Source organism: Pseudopodoces humilis, chromosome 13 (genome assembly GCF_049639895.1).
Source record: "Pseudopodoces humilis isolate 2021_Gansu_Grassland_sample_001 chromosome 13, ASM4963989v1, whole genome shotgun sequence".
Lineage (NCBI taxonomy): Eukaryota > Metazoa > Chordata > Aves > Passeriformes > Paridae > Pseudopodoces > Pseudopodoces humilis.
The window spans coordinates 8108295-8126359 of record NC_142212.1 but is presented as its reverse complement, the minus strand read 5'-3'; the positions used below and the strand labels follow the sequence as shown (position 1 = coordinate 8126359).

Below are 18065 nucleotides of genomic sequence, written 5' to 3'. Positions count from 1 at the left end.
TGTACATGTGTGTATATGGGTGTTCGGAGGTGTATATAGGTGTTCATGGGTGTATATAAGTGTACATGGGTGTACGTGTGTGCACCTGGGTGCACATGGGTGTTCATATCTGTATATAGGTGTACATGGGTGTACATGTGTGTTTATGGGTGTATATAGGTGCACACGGGTGTAAATGCGTGTTTATGGGTGTAACTGTGTGTATATAGGTGTACACGGGTGTATATACGTGTTTATGTGTGCACATGGGTGTACGTGGGTGTACATGTGCCCCCATCGAAGCCCAGGATGAGCAGCGGCGGTGCTGGAGGGGCCGTGCACCCCCGCACGCAGCCCTCCGGCCGGGATGGGCACACGGGGCACTGCTCTGTAGGAAGAGTTTGCCCTCCCGGGGCCTCAGGCCGAGCTAGAGCAGCGAGAACGGCGCGGTGCTGCGGGCCGGGGACGCGGACCGCGGGCTCTCGCCGCCCGCCCCGGGGCTGCGCGGGGTCCCGGTCGCTGCCGTACGGCTTTAAAATCCAGCCCCGTCTGCAATAGGCCGGCCCTGGGCGCATGCGCTGCCGGGAAAGTTTTCCAGCTGCCGTTGGCTCTCTTAACTTTTTTTTTTCTTTTCTTTTTTTTTTTTTTCTTTCGCAGTTTTAAGCAGCGGGGTGAAGAGGAGCGAGGGAGAGACGCGGGGGGAGCGGGGCCGGCTGCAGCGGGCGGGGGCAGAGCCCCGCGGAGGAAGGGTCGGCTGCCGCGACGCCGCCAGCCCCTGCTTGCTCTCCCGGCTCTTCTCCCGCGTATCCCGCTCCCCGGCGCTGGGCGCCTCTGGCACCGATGGACTGGGGGAGCCGCAGCTCCTGAAGCCCGGACTGCTCCCCTCCCCCTGCCCCTGCTCGCCTTGCAGGATCAGTCGCCCCGTAAGACAGACACACGCGTGCACAGCCCCCCTCCCCCTTCCCGCTTGTGCAGAAACTTTTTTTCTGTTTGGGCTTTTTCTTCTCAGTGTAAAATGGAGGGAGCCAGCCCCGGGATGGCTCTGCAGCGGCGGACCCCCGGCTCTGCGCCGCCCAGCCTTTAACCAAGTGAAGGGGGGCGGGCAGGGGGAAGCCCTGCACCCGCTCGGCTCCATCGTCCCCCTCTGGCGGGCCGGTCCGCGCCGAGCTGCGGAGGGGGCGGTCGGCGGCCCGAGCGCCGGCGGAGCCGGGTGGGAGCGCGGGGAGCCCCGCGGCGGCACCACCTGGGCTGGTGGGACGGATCGTCGCCCGCGGCGCTTTCGCTGCCGCTTGTGAAGATTTTTATTTGCTTCCGCACAATCACGCCCACGGGCGCTGTGTGCGTGTGTTGGGTTGGCTTTTTTTTTTTGGCTTTTTTTTTTTTGGGGCTTTTTTTTTTTTTTTTTTTTACCTCCTTCTTCTTCTGCTGGTGGAAAGCCCTAATTACTGCGATTGCTGATGGACCTTGGAAAGAAGGCTGCACTGGTGCCCCGCTCCGCAGTCGGACACGCTCGGTTTGCGCCGGACAGGGCGGCCGCTCGCCCGCCGCCCCCCGCCAGCTCCGCGGGCCCCCGCGCTTCCCCGGCCGCGGCTCGGGACGATACCGCCCGGCTCCTGCGAGCCAGGATTTTACTTTCGTCTCGCCGTTTCTCCTCCTGCTCCGCTTGGATTACTTGGCTGCTCCCTCTCGGTGATCCCGCGCGATGGAGGTGAGTCCGCGCGGGGCTCGGGGGCTCCGCGCCGCAGGGGCCGCGGGCGCGCAGGGTGGGCTGCGCTCGGCGGGCTGCGGGGCCCCGGCGCGGGTCGGCCTCTCTTCCCCTCCTCGGCTACCGCCGGGCGCTCCCACTTCTCCGCTCTCACCCACCGCGGAGAGCTCTGCTCCCCACTTGGGAAAAGGCTCTTGTGTTTTCTGGTTTTCCTTGTCTTTTTAAATTTCCCCCCGAAGAGGGGCTGCCCGCCGCAGGGACACTTGCTGGGCTCGCTTTGCCCGCCGCGTCCCGGTGCATCTTTCTGGCAGCTGCTCCTAACGCGAGTTTAAAGACATCTTTCCAAACTTCCCAAACTTTCCCGAGGAGGATCGTTGTGGAGGAGCCCAACGTCGGCGCTAATGGTGGCCTGTACCTTTAAGGAGAACTGGCTGGGGGCCAGCGGAGGACCCGGAGTCAGCCCCCCCTCCTCCCCCCCATTTAATTTTATTCTCAGTTTCTGGAGATTATCACTCTGCATCTGCAGCGGGTCCCGCCTGCATCAGCGCGGAGGAGCGCGGCTCCTCGGGGTCCCCTTGGCGCTGCGAGGACTCCATGTTGGAAAGGCTGTTGGCTTTTTGTTGTTTGTTTGTTTTTAATTGTCAATTGTATGGTAAATGGGCTGCTCTCGGAGGGTCACGGGGAGTTCAGCGGGGCCGAGGAGCGAGGCTGTCCCCGGGCATCAAGGGAAGGACATGATGTGCCTTCACCCCCGGGAAAACGACCCCTCTGCGCCTCCGGTGGGGAGAGCTGGGCCGGGACCCGACCAGTGCCTTTCCCTGCAAACGTGAGACGTGGTCTCGCCCCTCCAAATGGCTGGGAAGGCGCAGCGGGGAGCAGGGGGCGGCCGGGGGGTCCCCGCGGAGCCGCTGCGCCTCCCGCGGTTTACAGCCCCCCGGAGCCGGGCTCTGGATGCCTCCTGCCCGCTGGTAGTGCTCCTAGAAAACCAGATGCCTTCGCAGGCTTTCCAGACACCCCGTGTAAAACAGGATCAGAGGCGATCCCGCGGTGCAGGATCTGTAAAAGCCTCTCTTTTCATCTCGGCTGGAGCGCGGGCTCCGCATGGGGTGCGTTAAATACCAAAACCCAATCTCCGCGGCCCTACAAAGTTGAACACGGTGCCTCACACTCCCGATCTCCAGTGCTCCGTGCTGCTGGGCAGTCTGCCTTTTTTTTTTTTCTTTATTTTTCTTTTTTTTTTTTTACTTTTTTTTTTTAAACTGTTGGCTTTTTTTTTTTTTTTTTTTTTTTTTTTTTTTTGTGTTCTTTCTGGTGGCACCTTGTCAGCTGCTGCGTGCAGAAGGGCTGGGCTGAGAGGGCCGGGCCCGCCCGCGGCCCCGGGCGCAGGTGCCTCCTCCGCCTCGCTGCTCGGCGCGGTGTCCGCAGCCGAGGAGGGCGCCGGCAGCGGGGCCGGGGCGCGGAGGTGCCGTCGGAAGGGCAGAGCCGCCGAGCGAGGCCGCCCCCTGTTGGGAGCGGGCCGCCACCGCTCCCCGGGGCGCCGCCACCGCGCTGGGGGCTCCGGCCCAGCGACGGCCGAGCTCGGCGGGGCACACGGGCCCTCGCAGCGGGGCAGTAGCGTTGGTCCTGCCGAGCGCGTCTTGCAGCGGGGGCAGCGCCCCGCTCCCGGCGCTGTCCCGGCCCCCCTCTCCCTCCGCGGCCGCCCGCCCCGCCGGGCAGTGCGGCGTGCCCGGGCTGACTGCTGGGCCGGGCGGCTGCACGGCTGTCGGCGTGTCCCGCACGGGCACCGGCGTCTGCGACCTCCTCAGGGCTCGGGCAGTGTCATGGACTTCTTTGTTACTGTCATTATGTCAAGAAGTAACAGAAGAAAAAAGAGCAGCACGTCGTGCGCTGTTGGGTGTCGCGGTTTGCCCTGCGCGCACCTCGCTTCTCCTCGTCCCTCGCTCAAGACGCCCTCGGCGTTCGCACCTCTGCCGGGACTGAGCCCCTGTGGGGCGGGCGGGCTCCTTCTGCTGCAGGAGACCGGCCCCCATTTACCCACCCCCAGCAGTGGGGACTTGGGGGAGCTCATTTCCCCTGGGCAGGGGATGTTTAACCCGCACGGCTTCGCCCCCGGGCTGCAGCCCCGGAGCGGTGTCGGGGAGCGGCTCATGGGGGTCCCCGCGCTGCAGCAGCTTCCCCGAGTGTGCCCGGGCACACTGCGTGTCCCTGCTGCCAGCGCTCCGCTCCTCCCGGCCCTTCGCAAACAGAAATAAATTAGAATTAAGAACACCTTCAATTCAGCGTTAAGGGCCTTTGGAGAATGAATAGGGAATAGGGAGCCCCCAAGTGTCGAAATGTCCTTTTTTTTTCTTTCTTTTTTTTTTTTTTCTTCTTTTCTTTTTTTTTTTTCTTTTTTTTTTCCTTCCGAGGGGAGGGGAAATAAACCCCGGGAATGGCTCTGGGGAGCGAGTGAGGGAGTCCCGTGTGAGCACCATACGGTGATCGCGGGACCTGTCGGGGAAAGCGTTTGACTTCCAAGACGGCAGCCTAGTTGTTGCAGGGTCCGGGTCGGGACGCGGAGCTGTTCCTTGTCGCTCCTGGTACCTCCCCGGGCCGGTTCCGGCCCTGGGGCTGCCGTCGGGGCAGTCACCGCGGTGCCAACGCGGAGCTCGGGGCTGCCTCGGCGATCGCGGAGGACGGGAGCCCCGAGGCTGCGCCGAGATGTTTTAGGGGGCGGCGGGGAAGGGCAAGGACCGGCCGCATCATCACCGTGCGGGAGCCCTCGGGTCCCCCGCGGAACAGGCACCGGCCCCCCTCCCTCTCGGGCTCGCTTTGCAAACCTGAAGCCGACTTTAGCCAGCCGAGAGCCTTTGGTGTCCCCGCCGCGGGCAGCGATGGGGTAATGCCCGGCCCGGGCCCGCGGGTGGCTGTGGCCCCGGGGCAGCGGGGATGGGTGCCGTGTCCGGAGCAGCGGGGATGGGTGCCGTGTCCGGGGCAGCGGGGATGGGTGCCGTGTCCGGGGCAGCGGGGATGGGTGCCGTGTCCGGGGCAGCGGGGATGGGTGCCGTGTCCGGGGCAGGGGGGAGGGGTGCCGTGTCCGGGGCAGCGGGGATGGGTGCCGTGTCCGGGGCAGCGGGGATGGGTGCCGTGTCCGGAGCAGCTGTCGCGCCCGGTGCCGTCCCGCGGCGGGCGGGGTGCGGCAGCGGCGGGGCCGGGGCAGAGGGCCGGGCGGGCGGCCCGGGAAGGCGGTGTCCGGGGGTGGTGGGGGGTGCGGGGGTGGGTTCTGCCCGCTGGAGCGGGAGCTGCGACGTGCCTGTGTCTGGCACCAAAGCCTCGGCGGGGAGAAGGGCCGGCGAGTCAGAGTCAAGTTAAAAGGGGCCCGGAGACTTCCGTTGTTTAAACTTGAATGCTCGAAAATGGTCTGAGAAGCAATAAACAATCTGATCCTTTTTCTCCCCCCTCTAGAAATCCAGTGCAGTATTAATCCACGGAGGTGCTGTGGGGACAGTTGGCAGTACAATGGCTTCTCAGTACCTCGTAGTGGCTCTGGCCGTTTTCTCCTCTTTTACCCAGGTTGTAATAGAAGCCAGCTCTTGGTGGTAAGCATCTCGTACCGACTTGCTTTTGAAAGGGGGTGTCAAGATTTGCTTGCTTCAATGTCTTTGTGCTTCTTCTGTACTTTGTTTCTGCGGGAGTGCGGCAGGAGCGAGGCAGCAGGGGAGAAGTGCAGGAATATGTTGTGCAGGAAAAGGAACGGGTCTGTCGAATAGGGGTAAATGTGCAACATCTTGTCTTGTAAAATACAGTTTTTAGAATGCTGTCTGGTAGATTATGAGTTTTATCATCTTTAAATTACTGTAATAGTTTATTTTTTAAAAGAGGCATTTCAACTCCCTTACATTAAGGCATTTTGCATGTACAAGAGAAAATGCTGATTTGCCAAGGATAAAGTTAAAGTTTCGGTTTGAAGTTTTCTGTGACTGAAATATACAAATATATTTTATTACAAAGGAGTACATTTAAATTCCTGCTTTGGCAAATTATCTGTGAAGTGTACGATGTTGAGAGTTCTTGAAATAGGTGTTTCTCTGCTTTTTCCAGTGATGCCTTTTGGATTAAATTTTTTCCAGTGATGCACTTTTTAATTGAAATGTATCATGTGAAGAGCACTTTAAGAATTAAGAAAACAAAGTTGATTTTGTTTAAAATGAGTATACTTGCCTATATGTTTCTGTGTTGTCATTTGGAAGAAGCTAGAAGTAGTCTGTAGCAAGTCTCTAACTTCTGGCTTCTTGCTAAAGGTTTCCCTATTTGTTTATAGTAGATCAGATTGGAAAACCCAGACTTAAATATAAAATATGTGCTAAGACAAATTAGGATTTGGAGAGCTTTTTTCAGTTTTGCTTTATTTATTTTCCTGGCCTTGCAATTGTTTGGAGCTTCTGTTATTTTGACTGTGTCAATTTAAGCTGGTAAAAGACTGCCTAGATGCAAGTCTTCCAAGTCTGTGTTGTACTTCAGTCTCTAATGTATGGTGATAACCACATGGGTGGAAACTAGTAACTTCTGTCCTGTTCTTAAAACAAAAGTTTCATATTTAAGTGTCTGGGGTTTTTCCTCACTTGTTAACAAAACCAGGACTTGTATACTCACAGTGTATAAGACACAATTCTGTCTGGGATTTATAGATTTTTTTTTTTTTCCAAATTTATTTCATTTTGAAATTTTCTGTTTATTAATGCAAATCTTTCTTTGTGCAGGTCTTTAGGGATGAACCCCATGAACCCCATGAACCCTGTTCAGATGTCAGAGGTGTACATTATAGGAGCCCAGCCACTATGTAGCCAGCTAGCAGGGCTTTCCCAAGGACAGAAGAAACTCTGCCAATTGTATCAGGACCATATGCAGTTCATTGGAGAGGGTGCAAAGACGGGCATTAAGGAGTGCCAGTATCAATTCAGACACAGAAGATGGAATTGCAGCACTGTGGACAACAACTCTGTTTTTGGCAGAGTCATGCAGATAGGTAGGAAGCAACATCTTTATGATTAAACTCTTGTCTAAGGATATGTATGGCACACACTGTTCTGCACTTGAATCTCTTGCCAGGTTCTTACTGAGTACTGTATACAATCAAGTGTTTCTAAAAGTTGGCAAAGGAGTTGGATTATTTTTAGCTGGAGGTGATTTCCCACCACTGTCCAGCCATATGTCTTGGAAAACAAAGTAGGAATATATATTTGCATATGGGAATAGGGGAGAAAGGAAAATGAGGCCCTGAAATCTCTTTTTTAGAAAACCTGAGACAAAACGAAGGCAACCTACAAGAATTAAAACCAGCAGCGTCTTGTAAAATTAAAGATGTCCATGTCTAGTTCCAAAGTTAGCAGCTGGATAATAAATCGCTCTTGGTCCAGAGGTTAACTGAAAATTGCTGCTCTGTCGATTAGTGTTTATAGGCAATTCCTCCTTGCTTATTTCCAGATACAGTATTTTTTTTTTCTCTTTTTAAGGAAAACAGATTTATTTTTAAATTACTGTAGCAGGATAATTTTCATGAGATGAGCTCTGTCATGGTAAAATGTGTGATCCTTGTAACTGACATTTAATGGAATCACATCTCTGGTAAGAGATAGATTCTTATTTAACATCTGCTCACATTTTGGTGGACACCCAAACCTTCCCCTATCAGATCCTCTTTGGAATGGCCTTTTCCAGTGCTCATGTGCTGCCTGCCTTTCCTGCCATTTGAGGACTTCATAGTATTTTAAAGTCCTTGGCAAAATTTTAACCAGTGCTGTTGAATGAGGTCCATGGAGAAACCTTCCTCTGGCTTTCTCAAGTCAGATTGCTGATTTTGTGTAATTAATGGAAAAAATGCCTGTTTTTCTGGGTGACACTTGTGGTCTTTCAAGTAGTGAGTGGTACACTGGCAAAGGCTGCACTGCTTTTTAGTTGAAGTTGTAAAGTAAAGCTTTTATGGCAGTGTTTTTCTGTCCTGCTTTAGAAAAAGAAAAGGTTTTAAAATCGGTCTCAATCTTGGTTTGTCTGTAAATGGGCTGACTCCAGTTAAAGTTGAAGGATTCACATTTGGTCTCGGTTTTTGTTAAAAGAAGTTTTCATTTGGAGATTGTCAGACAACTAGAAAAAAAAAATCTATTGCATGAAAGTACTGGATTGAAGCATTTGATTTTAGGTAAACAACCTTCCCTAGGCTTTTTAAAGCACGGTACTAACCCTCCATAGAGTTTTTTTTTTATACCTTACCCAAGAAAAAGTCTGAAAACATGAAAGCAAACTTCTTCTGTTCAAGTAACCTCTCTGTTCAAGTAATCTAACACGTCAGAAAATTAATCTGTTTAAAATTTAGGCCTTCATCCTTCAGCCCTTATTTATTATCCAAGCAAGTGAAAATTAGCTCAGGGGGACTGTTGGTGTGAAGGAGTGTACAGGATGGGGCCTGTGATTTGTGGTGTCTGTCTCTGGAATCCATGTTTCTGCCCTCCCCAAGTATGACAGATCTATTTAAAGGTAGTTCCTTTCAAGTTAAATAACTTTGCCGCACCCTTTTGCTGGATATGACTGTATTAGCTGATGTCTACACAGCAATTCATCATGTAATTAAGCCACTTATTCTAATTGTAGATGGAAGCAAGGTTAATAGCCATATTCAGGAGTTAGAACATGAAGAGTGTATTCACAGAGAGCAAGGAAGGAGGTGTAACAGTTGTAGCATTTCACGCTGACCCTCAGTAATGACCAGTCGGTGTTCCTCTGCGTGGCAGGAAAAGTGGACACTTTCAGAGCCTGATTCCATTGACTTCAGCCTGGCATGCCCTGTGTGATGGGCTGTCAGATATGCCTTGCTCCCAGTGGTGCAGGAGGTGCAGGCTCTGAGTGCACATTGTTTGGGAGGTTTTGCCATGTGCCCTTGGTTGCGCCCCAGAGAGTTCCCGGGCACGGCGCTGCCCGCCGGCACAGCCACGGCCCCGTGTGTCAATGGGCAGTCTTTCTTCCAGGATTTACCCTGCAGTTAGCTAAAGCTGTACAAATAAACCTGCCGTTGGGTTTGGAAACTTGCTCTGTGGCTTATTGAACTGTAAAATTTTAGGGCCTGTGTTCTGCAGTGCTCTCCTTGGGTGCTGGTTCCCAGGTCGGGCCACGGTGCTCACTGCCATCTCCTGGCTTTGTGGCCAGCCCTGTGCAGGCTGCACATGGGCTTTGCACACACAGCTAAGTGCCAACAGGAAACAAAATCGCTGGATCCTCCCCCTGCAGCTCTGTGTGGTTGGGGTCCAGTTTATTCTGCCTTCAGCCTGATGTCGAATGCTTTTAAAATGCAAGACAAAGAACATTTTGTATCTTATGTTCAGGTATTTTTAAAAAAAAAAGGTTCTGTTCTTGCAGACTTATTGAGATCAAGTGTAAAGCTCAGCGCCTTTCTCTGTGGGTGGCTTCCTACAGTGTGTGTATATTGAACAGTTCCATTTCTATGTTTTATATATATGGGAGAGAGGGGACTTGAACGTGTTTGGAATGTGTGTTTGCTTGCCATGGCTACAATAGAGAGAAATCCTGGACTGTGGGAAAAGACAGATATGTTTGACAGTGAAGGAAAGCACAGTTGTGCCTAAAAACTGAAAAAAGAAGAAAAAAAAATCTCAGAGTAACTCATCCTTGTGGAAACATCACTCTTAATGTATTCCTGGGGTCAATGACTTGAGGCAGTGTTGGCTTGAACTGTACTTCAGCAGCTGATGCTATTTTATAAATTTACCTAAATGTTCAAGGAGGGAACTTGCATGGCAATTCTCCTTCCTGTACCCAAGCCTTTTCTTCTCCTTCCCACAAAGAGTAAGTTCTTTAAAATCTGTTCCAGGGTAATAATGAAAAATAGTCAAAAATAGTCAGCTTTATGAGTTTAAATCCCGCAATAAGCGGCAGAGTTAACCATGTGAAAGCATGAGCTAACTGAACCTGAAAAAGAACAAAAATGGAACGGAAGAGGCGAGTCCTGTGGTCCAAAGTAGACCACGTTTCTTTCCTCTCAATATAGTGGAAATTTTGCTTAAGGAATTAATCCAAAAATGTGTGTTACAGAGCAAATGGGAACATTAAAATCTGTATGAGGTTCCCCCTGCTATAGTTTGCAGTAGATGCAAGGCCTAACTCACCACATAAAGCTAGTTTTTTTTTAACTGAAAATGCTACTCCTGTAACCCTTTATACCCACAATTTATGTAGATACTTCCAAGAGCAGGTGTCTATGAGTATAGACCATTGTAAAGTAGCAAAGTGCTTCTGATCTTCCTTAAGTCTCATCTTTCCTAAAATAGGATTTCTGATTTTTCCCACTTTAACCCAGCATCTATTAGTAAAATTAATCCAGAGGATGACAGCTGTTGTATTAACAAAGCTGCTCTGATCATGGTGTCATCTTGATATTAAATATGAACTAGACTTCTAATTATTTATGTTTCAGAAGTGCTTGAAAGCTCCTATTAGATTTGACCTGTCATGATACGTCTTGTACAAAGAGATTTTGCCTAAAAATGTTGCTGTCTAAATAGACATGACCTGCCCAAAACACAGCCTCATAAAGTCCTAATTTTTCAAAGGCCCATGGCTTTCTCTAAGTAAAATCACATAAAATCAAAATTAAAAGCTATCTTGATCTATTGATTAGACTAAAGATTAGGAATAAAACTTAAGTCATGTAAACAGGAAAAAAAATATTTAGTCTATTCTTAGACATTCTAAGAATGTTTCTTGGAAAAGACCCATTGGGATGCTGTCTCTTCAGGAGAAAAACAAAGTTCAAGTGTTGCTCTCTGGTGCAAGTTTTGTGTTTGTTCATCTGCACACTCTGCTAGTTGTACTCAGAACTTGTGGCACTCTTGGAAAAGTGATTGGGGAAGTCAGAGACTTAATGAGGTGGGATCAGATACTGTCAATGGGATGGTATGTGGCCATGTCTTACATTTATGGGTATTGTAACTTTTTCTTAACAAAAGTTGGAAACTTGAGGTTTTCCATTTCCATTTAAGGGCACCAGATGCAGGAGAAAACCTTCAAAGCCACCTTGTGCCAAGGGTTTTTTCTTCCCTGTAATTTGTACAAATGATTGGCCATGGGCTCCCTTGCCATATTCGCAAGAGCTGGAGTGTTGGATAATAACCAGCACAGGTTGTTGTTAGTTTTAAATAGTCTCCTCCAGCAGCATCTGGCTAATGTGTGGGGTGGAAAGTTGTGTGTTATTCTGTTGCACGTTTCTTTTGATACCAGGAGACTTCGTAAAACACTTGAACTTTAAATAAATTGGAATAAGAGGGTGAAGTGCATCAGTCATGTTTGAGAAGTAGTAATTTAACAACCAGAGTTTTAAAAGTTGTATTTAACATCTCTTTCTTCTGAAGGACAGGGAGCCTCTTGCCCTTTCCTCCCCTCACTTGCAGCATGGCTGCTTTAGCCCTGCTGGCCTCGTGGCCCTGATCCACCTCTGCTCTGCTCTCTCATCCGGGCATTCATCAGCCTGAGTGAGAAGTGATTTTGGCTCTTGACAAAGATGTGTGCTCCAATGGCTTGGGTTCTCTTGGTTCTTTCAGAGCGAGGATGTTTTGGGCAGCATGGCTCAGGGTTACTCTACCTTTGACCGTGTGAGTGAACTCGGTGGCTCTGGAGAGCCCTTGTCCTCCTGGCCCGTCAGGGGGCCGGGAGTGGTGGCTGTGCCCTAACCCCGCTTGTGTCTCTGTGCAGGCAGCCGGGAGACGGCGTTCACCTACGCGGTGAGCGCAGCCGGCGTGGTCAACGCCATGAGCCGCGCCTGCCGGGAGGGCGAGCTGTCCTCCTGCGGCTGCAGCCGCGCCGCGCGGCCCAAGGACCTGCCCCGGGACTGGCTGTGGGGCGGCTGCGGGGACAACATCGAGTACGGATATCGCTTCGCCAAGGAGTTTGTGGATGCCCGGGAGCGCGAGCGAGTTTACCAGCGAGGCTCCTACGAGAGTGCCCGCATCTTGATGAACCTGCACAACAACGAGGCTGGCAGAAGAGTGAGTGTCTGCAACAGCAGCATGTCCCTCCATGCTCCTCCTCATCCCTTCTTTTTGGGAAAATTGTGGTTCAGCGGGGCACAGAGCAGCCACCATGGCTTGTCTTTGGTTTAATGCACAAAACAAGAAAACGGCAAATACGGGGTGTGGGTGGGTGGAGAGCGCACGAGTTGGTGTTGCTTTTGGTTGTCTGACAGTCCTGTTGCTTTCCTCATGGGGGAGGCTGGGACCAAAGCGTGTTGTGTTTCCCTCTGTATTGTTTCATAAAAAGTGCCCTGCTCGCTGTGGAGTCTCTGTAGAGCAGAATTTTATTAGTTGGTATTTCCAACCAGGACAGTGTGTGTTGGAAGGAAGAGGGGTGTGCTGGGCTTCCCAGGCTGGAATTATGCCACAGGATTGTTCTGACTTCTTTGCCCAGTTCAAGAATATATGAAAAGCTTTTCTATGCTATTAGAAAACATGGTCTTCCGTGGTTGAACATGTCTTCATGGTTTCTTTAATCTCAAAAATGCTTTAAATGAATGGGTGTAAACTTTTTTTTAATAGTCTGAATATGAAGAGCCAAAGTCATTATTTTCCTAGAGCTTGAAGTGCCAGCAATAGTCAGCTGAGACTTTACACTTGTGTTCTAAGGTGAAGAAGGATGAAAGATAATTGAAAATTAATAGTATTTAGATGTAAGAGGAGGGTGTCTGAAAGCCATGGACAGGCCATTTACTATTAGCAAGAAGAAAAATGACACTTTAGCAGTTGCTTACGGAGACTCGAGGAGTTTTTTCCTTCCTCAGCCTCATCTTTGCAGTGCCATTTGGCAGCGTTAAGACTCTGTAACTGCTGGGTGGAAGCTGTCTACGGTATCATCTAATGTGTCAGACCCCAGGATTTTTGGGGCAGTGTCAACACTGACTCTTACTTTATTTGTACAGGGCAAACGACTGAGGTTTCCTTGCCAAAGCTTTGTAAAGAGGATATTACTATGTAGCTCTGACTCCCACCCATAGGTGTTTGGGGGTTTCTTCTTGGATGAAGTCTGTCTTACAGAGCAGTATTTGGGATAGGAGGAGGATCCTGAGCCAAGAGTAGACAATCAGCTGCAGCTGAGCCAGGCGCAAGAGGAATCTTAACTCCTTCCCTAATTGCAGCCTCAAGCAGAGATCAATAGGGAGAGTAACTCAGATAGAAAATAAGGGGATGTTTTACATTTCTCAATGAAACAGCAAAATCCTTTGCTGGCGTGAGAGCGAATTCCTAAAATTCGAGCACAGCCTGAGTGATGCTGCTGTCTGATGTGCTGTTGTAGCTGTCTCTGTTGTGGGGAGAGGCTGGTGAGACTCTCTGCTCCTCCTCCTCCTCCTCCTCCTCCTCCTCCTCCTCCTCCTCCTCCTCCTCCTGGCTCTTCGGGGTGCTGGGGGTGCATGGGTGTGTCAGCTGAGTCGTCCTTCCCGCTGTACTGGAGGAGGGGAGGGGATGCTAAGGTGAACAGTGCAGAGGGTGGGAATACAACAGAGGGCAGGAGATGAGGGGTATAAATGTTCTCACAGCCATCCTAGTCTTTCATCATGGTTTTTGCTTCTCTCCCCGACTCCTGCAGACGGTGTACAACCTGGCTGACGTGGCCTGTAAGTGCCACGGCGTCTCGGGCTCCTGCAGCCTGAAGACCTGCTGGCTGCAGCTCGCCGATTTCCGTAAGGTGGGCGACGCCTTGAAGGAGAAATACGACAGCGCCGCCGCCATGAAGCTCAACAGCCGGGGGAAGCTGGTGCAGGTGAACAGCCGCTTCAACGCCCCCACCATCCACGACCTGGTGTACATCGACCCCAGCCCCGACTACTGCGTGCGCAACGAGAGCACCGGCTCCCTGGGCACCCAGGGCCGCCTGTGCAACAAGACCTCGGAGGGCATGGACGGCTGTGAACTCATGTGCTGCGGCCGGGGCTACGACCAATTCAAGACGGTGCAGCGAGAACGCTGCCACTGCAAGTTCCACTGGTGCTGCTACGTGAAATGCAAGTTGTGCACAGAGATCGTGGACCAGTTTGTGTGCAAATAGGGCACGGACGAGGTGGGAGGAACTGCAGCCACCTGCCAGCAAGGGGTGCAGGCCCCTCTCCATTTTCGCAGGACTATCTCCACTTTATTTATAGAGTCCAACGAGTTTTCGTCTTCTTTTAAGAGAAAAAAAAAAAAAAAAAAAAAGAAAATAAAAAAAAAGGGTGGGGAAGGAAAAAAAAATGAAAGAAAAGAGAAAAATATAAAGGTTGCATAGAGAAGTGCCTGGAAACCCTCTCTGCATCCATCCCAGAACTGTGTGAGGCTTATATTTTTGGCAATAATGGAGGAGAATCTGAGAATATTTATTTTTCAAAGTTAAAAAATTGACTTTTCTTACAAATAGAATAGTTTGAGGGGAAAATCTGACATATGCTAATCTAGGTCCATGGAACGTAATACATGTGCAGTAGGCAGAGCAACCATGTAATGTGCTTGGGATGTTAGAACAATCCTTATGGATGTGAGGAACACACAGACCTGTCCATGACTTTTAGTTTCAGACACTAGAAGTTCCTAGAATAGGGTATATAAAGCTGTTCAGTGCATGTAGGGCTCTGTAAATAAGGGGTATGTTCATCACAAAGTGCAGTGTCGGTTCCCTGCCAAGGGTCACCGGAGGGCAAAGAGCAAAGGATCAGAAAGGCTTCAACTGCGCTATCCCTGAGTCACCAGGGCTGGTTCCAGAACTGAGCAAGACAGGGAAAAAAAAACACAGAAAAAAAAAAGCCTGCCTTGGTGAATAATAAAGATATTATTCGAGGCAGAGCTTGGCCTCATCAGCTAATTGTGACGTGCGAGTGTCTCATGTGGCGGAGCGGCAGTTCCCTGCTGCCGGGTGTGGAGCAGCCCGGGGCAGGCTGCCCGCAGCACTGGAGCTGGGCAACGCTTACAAACAGCTCTGGTTTCCCAGCCTGGAAAGCCCATGGAAAGGAGAGTTCCCCAAATTTGAAAATGCCTTAAAATGGTGTAATAGCTGGCTGTCTTTCAAAACACAGCTTGACAAATAGCTCCTCTAATTTTATGTGAGAAAATAAATCATTAGATATCTGCTCTTGGAATTATTGATTTTTATTTTTTTTTGCAGATTTTGGGAACGCTTTCACTCAAGGAGACAATAGTTTCGTATTTTAATAACATTAACTGACTATTATAGTTCAATGAAACGTTGCAGCAATACCAAATTTATCATCCTATGTCTTTAATACACATGCTTTAGATAATATATTGCAGATATACACTACAACTGTTCAGACTATACTCGAGCAGTTACATATATATGGGAGAACTGTGGTCTCTGGTGTCTGATACTTCAAAGCTTTTTGTACATATATATTTTTAATGATTTAGAAAATAATAAAACATCTAAATTAAAGGGGCAGTTCATCCCTTATTTTCTTTTTCAGATCTCTTCAGGTGTTTAGATTGATTCTAAGCTTTTGGTGGGTTTTTATTTTTAATTATTATATTTTTAAGAACATCCAGCATTCAAAAGTTTTAAGGGTAATCACAAAGCAGTAAGCCTCTTCCCAGTTTCAGGGCTTCCTTGGGTGGTTGGTAGAGGCAGCACCCTGCACTTGAATCGATGCCAGTCTGGAGATCGCTTCTATTCCACTCTCACATTAAGGGCATTATTGATTATTGCTGAAAGGAGACACCTTGCAACTCCAAAATGTGCTGCATTCGGCCCTTGCTTTTCAGTTTTTGAACAGAGAATTGTTATTTGCCAAACAATATGTGTTCCCCCCATGCTGTGTGCTTACACAGGATTTCATTTTTGGTTCAGATGCCATTTTCCAGCTCAGTCCCATCCTACAAGTTAAAGAAAACGGTTTTGCAGATACCACTTGAGGAAAACCTTTCACTTCAGCCTAGTTGTACTAAAGCCTTGACTTTTCACAAGCCTTTAAGCTGTATCATTAAATTCATCTTGATCATTTATCAGCTTCTTAATGGCGCTTTATTGCTCTTAATTTATTGTACAAGGACATATTTACCCCTCATTTTCAGATGTTTGCAAAGAATATCTTTAAAGTAAGAGAAATAAATAAAGCACTAATTCATTGAATATGTCACTTTGGTTTTTATTGTACAAAAACCATTATCTTTTTTTTTTCATGTGCTGAACCACCTCATGTTCTTTTTTAGTGACTTCTGTCTGAGCAGAATGAATCTCATGATCCTAGCTATTAAAACCCTATTTAATGTAAAATATTTTACTTTTGTCATTCAGATATGTAAATCTTCTATGTCCTTTCCTCTGTTCTGTACATTTAATGTACATATTTCTGTCTTGTGTGATTTGTATATTTCACTGGTTAAAAAAAAAAGAAAGGATTATGCCATAATTGAAGATAGACTATAAAAATAAAACTTTGGTTGTATATTGGGAAGTGGTTTTAATTATCTTTCAGAGGAGGGTTTGTTAAGACAATGAGCAGAGTTGACTTTTAAATTTACTACATGGTAAAACAGGGAAGTGCTTATTGGCCAAACATACCAAGTACAGTTTGAAGTTTTATTTCAATATGAAGAAGACTTGCAGATATAACTGCTTCTTAAGTAGAAGGGGGGGAAAAAAACCCTAAAACCAAAAAACATACCAAAGAACCACTCAGAACCTCCTGTGACTCTGAGCTAGGAAGCATTTTAGAAATGGGTAACTACTGAATTGCCAGTGGACAGGGACCTGGCTTGTTACTTGTGTGCTTACAGCTTCCAGGGCTGCCTTCAGGGATTTTGGGGCAGCTGCCTTCAGCAGTGCCAGTGAGGGCAGCAGGATCCTGCTGTGAGCAAAGGTTTCCAGCAGGAAAAGTGCTTGGTGCTGGGTCTGTGTGCTCTGGCTCTGTGCAGGTGCTTCCCCACACCGCTCCGACCGCGCTGGCTGGAGCTGCAAGGTGGAAGCTCACCAGAAACTGGGAACAAGTGAAGGGAAGAATCCTTAAAAAAAAACTAGGAAGGCAAAGTGCAATGAAAGATGAATGAAGTATTCATATTAAGGAGGTAAAGACAAAACAAGAATTAATATGAACCCCAAGCTTTCTGAGACTGGCTTGTCTTTGAACTGATTTCTTAAGTCGTGATTTTTTTTTGCTGTAGGTAACTTGATGAATTAGTGGCCCTTCTTTACCTCCCTTCTCCTTTTTCCTTTTTTCTTTTTTTTTTTCCTTTTGCTCAAGGATAACCTTCTAACATATCGAAACTCCTTCTGGCTGCCAAGAATGTATTATCCCACAAACCAGTAGACCAACATCATGTGTTTAAAATAGCGATTCTGGGCAAATGCAACGTTCTGTGGTCCTATTACTGACATCTGGTTCAGTTTTCCTCCACTTGTATATTGACCAGTATTTACTGCAAAAACACAGCCCCTATTTAGGAAAGTCAGCATTTTTTTTGGACTGGATTGTATTCAAGCTCTTCCCAATAACAGAAAAATTACCAAAAATCTTCTTTATTGCCAGCAGTAAATAATCTGTATTCAAAATAGTCATTATGGGCTCAGATACAAGAGAGTTGTTTTTAATTTGCACCAAGGTTTATCTGTTTAATTTTGCTAAAAATGCTGTTTCAGAATCCTGTTTTTTTAGTAATACCTTCAAATATTTGTGTTTGGTTGTGTCTTTGCCAATAGTGAGATCCACTCTGTTTTTGCAAAGCACCAAGGCCCTCAGGTGTTACCAGGAAGTGCACCTTTCTTCTTTCTTGAAGAAGAGAATGGCAGCTTCAAGTCAGGCACTGCATGCAGCATGCAGGCTAAAATCCTTCTTTTCTGAAGGATTTGTTTGATAGAATGATCTCAGAAAGCTGGTACAAAACTTGTAGAAATTGGTACTGAAGCTGACAGAAAGGCTGCTTTCCTTTGGATAAGAAGTTTTGAGGAATAATATCTAAACCATTAGGATATTCATTGTAAAAGCGTGGTTTTGGTGAATCAGGAGAAATGTCTGGGTTTTTCTTCTGGACTATATGCTAGAGGAAACCGAGAACAAAAAGGAAAAATGAAGCTCTCTTAAAAATATAGGTGAGTGTATTAATGTAAAGCTTATGTATGTACTTGCTGACTGTAGTCTTAATGCTGTTTATCTGTTACTGAAGTCAGTTTGGAAGGCAGGCCAGGTCTGTTCTTTTGCTTTTCAAATTGTGTTTAAAATCCTCAATGGGGAAAAAAAAAATCTTTCTTCCCTACTGCAGACTCTGGTGTGTCTGTTTATGTTGCAGTGGGATAAAGGATCCACGTAGGAGCTCAGTGAGAGGACTGCACATGAAATATTGTTTTCTTTAAAGGTGTGATTAAAAAATCC

At 48.4% G+C, this 18065-nt stretch overlaps 1 protein-coding gene across 2 annotated transcripts; it reads left to right on the top strand.

Moving 5' to 3' along the window:
- The first annotated feature begins 1384 nt into the window (after positions 1-1384).
- Positions 1385-16150, top strand: WNT5A (Wnt family member 5A). Of its 2 annotated transcripts, none has more exons than XM_005522120.2 (5): positions 1385-1687; positions 5129-5262; positions 6424-6689; positions 11420-11712; positions 13304-16150. In XM_005522120.2, exons 1-5 carry the CDS (start codon positions 1682-1684, stop codon positions 13760-13762), a joined length of 1158 nt encoding a protein of 385 aa, XP_005522177.1. In that variant the 5' UTR covers positions 1385-1681; the 3' UTR covers positions 13763-16150. The 2 variants fall into 2 exon arrangements, with proteins under 2 accessions (XP_005522177.1, XP_014107003.1); XM_014251528.2 differs by lacking the exon at positions 1385-1687 and adding an exon at positions 4223-4562.
- The last annotated feature ends 1915 nt before the right edge of the window (positions 16151-18065 follow it).